The following is a 7,712-nucleotide window of genomic DNA, read 5'->3' as shown; positions in this document are numbered from 1 at the left end:
AACACAATGATTGAAGATTTATTTAACGGGTTTCTATATTTTTTAAGAGTGTATTGTTGATAAAGTGAAGTATTTTTGGAAGGGAAGACAATGTGATGACACATATTAATTGGTGTTTGGAAAGGGAAGACAATGTGATGGCACATATTAATTGGTGGAGACCGGTTAACGTATAAAATGTCTTAATATACATTGCGTACGCGAGACAATATCAACATGCAATTTTGGGTAATTATTAGGGGTGTAAACGAGCCGGACCGAGCCCGAGCTCGACCAGGCTCGAGCTCGGCTCGTTAGGTTTTTATGAAGCTCGAGCTCGAGCTCGGCTCGCGAGTAAAACCCAAAGCTCGAGCTCGGCTCGAACTATTTTGAGAACAACCTTAAACGAGCTAAAAAGCTCGGCTTGAGCTCACTTTTACATCGCTTAAACAAGCCAAAGCTTGGCTCTAGCTCGGGACATCGATGTTATCATCACTATTAATATATTATATATAAAAAATTTAAATTTTGTACGGGCTCGTTTAGGCTCGCGAGCCTAAACAAGCTTTGTATTTCAGGCTCGAGCTCGGGCTCAATAACAAAACGAGCTCTATTTCAGGCTCGAGCTCGGGCTCGGGCTTGTTAAGGCTCGGCTCGTTCGAGCTTTTAACCGAGTCGATCACGAGTAGCTCTCGAGCCTCTGGGCTTGTTTACACCCCTAGTAATTATCAACATGCGATTTTGGTTATTTATCACCATACGATTTATATACTTGTTGACCATGCGAACTTCTGAATTTATCAACATGCGATTTCTTGTTATAACGTACGACTTGCCATCGTGTACGCAATGTACGTTAAGACATGTTGTACGATATACTTTTTCTTAATTGGTGTTTGTTATAGATTATTTATGTTTTTTTTCTATATCGACAAAAACGTTTCTTTTCTTTCGTTGGAAATGTGAGTTTATTAACAATTATAGGAGTTATGACAAATTTCGAGCTTTTAGTGAAAAAGTAACTAATATGCTCAATAATACACCCACCAAGAAATAATATTCATGAGCCTAAACATTAACGATATACATTATCACTTTCTATCTATACATTATAATAAATCAAAACCATTATAGGCGACATGATTTTTTCTTAAGCCATTAATTGTCACGTGTCATTATTATACTCCTTATTGTTTTGTATTAGGAGGAAAAACACAAGAATTTTGTTGATCTTCTTTTCTCACAAATTTTAAAGTAGTTAGGCTTTCCTTTTTTTTTTTGCATATATATTTCCTTTTGAATGTGATTGTAAATCACAAATCTTAATAAATACAATGACCTTTTAAAATATAATCTTGTAACTAATATAAGCAAACTTGTAAAATTATCATATATATTTCACGAAATCAATATAGTTTAAATTGTCTTCTTTGTTTAATTAAATTAATATAATAATTATTATCTTTTGTATATTGTTATTATTATTTTTTAATGGAATCTTGAATAACAACTAAACATCATTTTCATATTTAAAATATTTACATATCTTATAAATAAATAACATTTGATGTTTAGCAAATGAGTATTAATGAAAATCAAACACAATCAGTATAAAATGTTGGATTGTATTTAAAAGAATCGGTTTTTGCTCATAACAGTTGTACGTGACCTTATCAAAAAATAAAAAGAAGACACAAAATCAAGCTACTAATATTAGACAAAGATGAAAAATGTTACAAATAAGACAACAAATGTGGTATACAAAGAAATATTAGAGATTTATAGATTGCTTTTATGTTTATTACTTACCAATGAGGTTGGTGACCCATTGACAAACAGAAAAGCCTTTAGGTACACTTAGATTTGAAGGTCGTAAATTCAAGACTTCAAGTCCCACATACAATAGAAATAATATAGAATAAAAAAACTTTTATATTGTAATTTAACTTTTTCCATATTTAATGCATCGTTTCGTTTAATTATAAAATGAATTATAATATATTAAATATTATATAAAGTAAAATATATTATATAAAACGACCTGATTTTTTTGTATTTATTTGTTAATGAGAAGCAACTTCGTGTTAAAGAGTAGAGGGTGTTAAAATATGTCAATAATCGTAACACGGGAACCAATTGTGAGTATAATAGCATCTACATTTATGTATAATTTACCAAATCAATAGCATCTACATTTATGTTAATAATCGTAACACGGGAACCAATTGTGAGTGTAATAGCATCTACATTTCAAAAGTATCTAAACCAATCAAATTGCACCAAGTAAGCTATGCCGACTAAGGTGGCTAGTACTCAATAAGACCAGTGGGTATGGTTGGCTCATCCCCATGAGGATGGGCCGTCACGTCACCGCCACGTAGGAGAGGCTTGGAGAGGATGGACCTAGGGGGTGGGGGATGAACCCCTTTATATATGTCACACCCCCAAAATCCACCATGCGGAGTACCACCGCTTGGAGGCGTGACGTGACCAGGATCGAGCCACCAATCATATTGAACAACGTAATTAAGCAAATAGAATCAACCACAATACAATTAGTGACCAAAGTTAGTTAACTAAGTTTAGTTCAAACAGCGGAAGCATAAACGTAAATCCATAACATAAGTCCATAGTTCATAAGTTTTAAGTCCAAAGCGTAAGTTTAATAAGTTCATAAGGATTTAAATATTAAACACGGAACATAACAGTCCGTATCCCATAACGACTCCTCCCTCGCGCTAGCTCCAAGCATTTAGCGACCTGTAAGGCATGTAACAACAAGTCAACAACAAAGTTGAGTGAGTTCACGTTTGGTTGTTTAGTTTTAAGTTGTTTCTGAAAACATGGTTTGTCTTTCGTTGGCGTAATTGCCGTGGGGGTTACCCCGTAGTTGAAAGCATGATTAACCAATTCATTCTTTATTACCCAAAACATATCCATGATCAGTGGGGGCTTCCCCATGTGAACCACTAGACTATACCATATCGACCGCTAACGCAAATAAGTTGTGCCCTACATCAGTGTCTATCATCACTGACGGTTTGCCATAGTCCATTAGTACACGCCCGTCCGACTGGCACGGTGTGAGGTTTGTTAAACCTAATAGCGCTATTAACTAATGACCCGCTCGCCATTGGCCTCGGCGATTAAGTCGATATAAATTGAGGGACTTATGATAGAGTTTTGTCTAGTAGGTTTTAAGGTTGTTGTCCTACCCAAGGAGGACGAACGTACGTGGTTCTACCCAAGGAGAATACGCAGGATTAATATTGGCATCCTACCCATGGAGGATGGCCGTACATATCCTACCCAAGGAGGATATGTAGATTCAGTTTTAAATTCTTTAACCCATTCCCAAACCACCGGGAATCCCATGCCTTAGAAAGTGTGTGAACTCACCTCGGTTTGCTCGGTTAGATTCTCAAATATAGCTAATAGTGAAAGTCGGTCAATCACGTCCTAGTAGGATTACCACTTAGTTTATTAGTGACTTCAAATAAGCACAAAAATTCCTACACGCATCTAACACATAACATGCATCACTTTAACGGTTTATGCCCATATAAACTCCCCATCTATTCCCATTCATAAGCAAGCACACAATATTGCACATAACACTTTTATCGACACACAACATGTTAGATCATTCACAGATAACATACTCGACATTTAGACACGCAAATTACTACTTATATCATTTCATCTTAAATATCCAAAACTGGGCTGTTTTAAAGCATTTTAATAAAATAGTCATCTTATTTAAAAAATTCCCAACTTTTTACAGAAGGTGCTAAACGATCCAAATATTATTGTGTAAAAATCTCGGGATCCGATTCATTACCAATATTTTATTAAAAATCATTTTCCGGACTGCACTCAGATTTATCTTTTTCTGACTGCAGTCCACGGAATAATTCATTAAAAATTCATTGTAAGTCGGATTGACGAAATTCTAGTGGGAAAATTACTACGACGTCAGTGTCCATATACAGTACCAATTTCATGATCTGACTCTACACAGAACTCAAGTTATGACAGAAAACAGAATGCATATTTTCAGCAGTAAAAATGCAGCTCTAGCTGCTGTTACAAAATGACACTTTAAAAATGGTAAACGAAGTCCAAAAATTACGATTCCAATGCCATTAGAACCGTATTTCATAATACATAACTCTAGACTTCAAAAAATCAGTTTTTCGTTAAGTTACGGTCTGGTTACAGCCAACTGAAGTTGGCTGTAAAAACCAAACAGCCTACTGTTTCAGCTTTTATCTTTTTAACTTGTGTTCGATTGATTCCGTTAACATGTTTAGTGATCACAACAACATTAAACATCAATATTACAAGTAGATCCGCAAGTAATCAGTAACATAATCAAGACAACTTCAGTTTATCATCACTTCATTATGTTTCATCAATATTTCATTACAAGTTAGTTTATATGCAAGACTTTGTTCATGGTTCTTTAGTGTTCATGGATTTTCATCATCAAATAACTATTAACCACTCTAATAACATGAAAAATATACGGATCTAAGTTCTTAGCACTAGTTCGAGACTAGGGAAGTTCGAGTGAAGAAATGTGGTGGTTAAAAGAAGATGAGAGTGGTCCTTGATGATCCGTGAGTTCCACCTTCCGTTATTCACCTTTGTGCACCTAGATGTACACTTGAAATGCTTGAACTTGGAACAAGAATGGTGGTAGTGTGGTGGTGAGGGGGCGGCCGAACAAGAGCAAGAGAAGAGAGGAGAGTGCAAGTTTGATTGTGTTGGTGAAAATGAAAGGATTAACCCATAGTGCCTATTTATAAACTAATCAATATTAACCATCATACAATGTGTCCAAAATCCCCCAACAAGTACCATTTAAATAATCAAAAGAAATGTGGGAATGTCCCAGGGCCGGCTAAGCCCATGTGCAGGATGGGCCTGTGCACAGGGCCCAAACCAGCATGGGGCCCAAAAAAAAAAAACTAAAATTCCTGTATATGTTGAAATAGGCCCAATTACTAGATCAGTTTCACATGTAAAGCACTAAAGCCCATATGGTTGCAGTGAATTCAATTTTGAAATAGGCCCAATGACCAATTACAAACAATAAGGCCAGTATATGTGATCTGATATGAGGGGACGAGGGAAACTGGGAAACAAAAAGACGCAAGACGCTGCTGAATCGCTGATCGGCTGTGATTTCAATTGCAATATTTTTTGATATCAGAGGTATGTTAGTAACTTAATATCAGTCGCTGATTTCGTTTTTGATTTCATATGTTTTCAATCGGAGTTATGTTAACAGTTAATATGTATTCTGATTTCAATCGGAGGTATGTTAATAACTTATAAACTTAATATCAGTTGCTGATTTCGATTTTGATTTCATATGTTTTTTTCTTTTTGATTTCGTTTTTTTGATTGAAATATTGAATGAATGTTATTTGTTAATAATGAATGAATGTATATTTTTTGTTAAATGATGTCTTGTGAATGTGATTGAAATATTGAATGAATGTTTTTTTTTGTTAATATTTAGAAATTATGCCTCCCGTTCCTAAATACAAATACCCATCCGGCCATCAAAAACGTAAGAAGAGGAAGCTAGAGGAAGAGAAAAGAAAGGCGGACGACGTAAAACAAAACCGAATAAACAAGTTTTTTTCAAAAGAAACTCAAAATTCTAGTTCTAGCTTGGGTGACGATAATGTGGGTCAAGAGGCTAATGTGGGCGAAGACAATGTGACCGTAGGTGAAGACAACATGAACGTAGGTGAAGATAATGTTAATGATACCGTAGATGAAGATGATGTTAATCCGGTTCCGGATATTGATTTTTGATCCAAGAAATTGGGGTGGGCTTAGTAATGATATGATTAAAGAGTTGGTTACGAAAGGTCCAACAAGAGATATGGATGTTAAGGGCCCCGTGGATAAATTTGGAAGACATTTTTCTAATACCATGTACACTAGAATTTTATCAAATAGGGAGACGTGCGATAGAGAATGGCTAGTGTATTCGAAAAAACTTGACAAACTCTATTGTTTTTGTTGTAAAGTTTTTAGAACGCGGCATCCGAAAGGTGGGTTGGATGATGAAGGTTATAACGATTGGAGACATGCCAGTGGTAGACTTAAAGAACATGAAGTTGGTTTAGAACATTTCAAGAATATGAATGAATGGTTTGAATTGCGGCAAAGGTTGAAATGCAAAGAAACAATTGACAAAGGGGCATATGAGCACTTTAGAAAAGAAAAAGATTATTGGAAACAAGTCATCTTAAGGATTATTTCACTTGTGAAGTTTCTTGCAAAATATGGCTTAGCGTTTCGTGGGTCAAATGAGAAGTTGTATCAAAAAGGAAATGGAAACTTTTTGGGTTTGGTTGAGATGTTGGAAGAGTTTGACCCGATTATGAAAGAACATGTGCCCCGAGTTTTGAATGAAGAGTGCCATGTACACTTTCTTAGCCACAATATTCAAAACAAGTTGATACAATTATTAGGGGATAAAGTTAGAACCGAAATCATCAAGAAAGTTAAGCAAGCAAAGTATTACTCCATCATCCTCGATTGCACGCCTGATACAAGTCACCAAGAGCAAATGTCCATAATTGTGAGGTATGTGAATTTTAACTCTAGTTCTATGACCATTGAGGAATCCTTTTTAGGTTTTTTGGTTGTTGATGATACCACAGGTTTAGGACTTTTTGAAGTAACATGTAAGGCATTAGAGTCGCTTGATCTTGATATTGGTGATATGCGTGGTCAAGGCTACGATAATGGGGCAAACATGAGAGGAAAAACAAAGGAGTTCAAACTAGATTTTTAGAAAAAAAATCCTAGAGCTTTCTATAGTGCTTGTGGTTGTCATAGTCTAAATCTAGCATTGTGTGACATGGCTAACACAATTACTAAGTCTAAGGAATTTTTAGGAACAATACAACGGTTATACTATATTTGCCCATTCTATTAAAAGGTGTCAAATTTTGAAAGACAATGTTAAAGGATTAACTCTTAAATCATTGTCTTCAACTCGTTGGGAAAGTCGTATAGATAGTATTAAGCCTATAAGAACTCAACTTGGAGATGTAAGAAAAGCTTTGCGAGAAGTTAGGTGATGAAACAATGGTTAACCGGGCAGGGTTAACACACTGGTCTCGTCAAGAAGGGTTAATCCCTTCCTCTCGAGGATCGCTGGCTGGATCACCGGTGGTTGATCTCCTGCACAAGGAAACAAGCCGTGACTCGTAACAAGGAGGATGGGGTGGGGGGTGCTCCTTGTTACCACTCTCCGGCGTGAGAATCAGTAGTTTGCTTGGGAAGCAAAGTAAGATAGTAGTAGTAGTGAGAGAGTTGTGTAGAGATACCTCAAACCTGGTTTGGGGTTGGTATTTATAGCCGAGGAGTGAAGGAGGAGGATGATGGATGGACTGACGACGTGCTGCACCTTTGCAGGTGTGTCAGGCTTGTCGGTTGTGGAGGTTACGCCACGTCAGTCCATTGCTTACGTAGCTCTGACAGGTAACTGCCATTGGTGCCACTTGCACTGTGGTGTCAGTCCCCCTTGTTGAGTGCATAGGATGCGGTGCAAGCCGCATCGCTGCATGTGGTAACGTCTGAGGTTACCGCGTCTCCTGCTTGTGATCAAGAAATACGCGAGATGCGGTGCTAGCCGCATCGTCATCCGCGGAGACTGTCTGCCTGCATCCCTTGTCGTGACGAAAATGCCCATATGATGC

The 7,712-nt window shown here is 36.8% G+C and overlaps 1 protein-coding gene across 1 annotated transcript; it reads left to right on the top strand.

Annotated features, from left to right (window-relative positions):
• The first annotated feature begins 5,842 nt into the window (after positions 1 to 5,842).
• On the top strand, positions 5,843 to 6,802 carry LOC110888470 (zinc finger MYM-type protein 1-like). Its single transcript, XM_022135995.1, has one exon. It carries the CDS (start codon positions 5,843 to 5,845, stop codon positions 6,800 to 6,802), a length of 960 nt encoding a protein of 319 aa, XP_021991687.1.
• The last annotated feature ends 910 nt before the right edge of the window (positions 6,803 to 7,712 follow it).

The sequence above is a fragment of the Helianthus annuus genome, chromosome 11, assembly GCF_002127325.2.
Source record: "Helianthus annuus cultivar XRQ/B chromosome 11, HanXRQr2.0-SUNRISE, whole genome shotgun sequence".
NCBI lineage: Eukaryota > Viridiplantae > Streptophyta > Magnoliopsida > Asterales > Asteraceae > Helianthus > Helianthus annuus.
Note: the sequence above shows the minus strand (reverse complement) of the source record. Positions and strands in the feature narration are given on the sequence as shown.

Bases quoted from the DNA above. Each gene is read 5' to 3' on its own strand.
- LOC110888470 (XM_022135995.1), top strand. From the start codon at position 5,843: ATGATTAAAGAGTTGGTTACGAAAGGTCCAACAAGAGATATGGATGTT.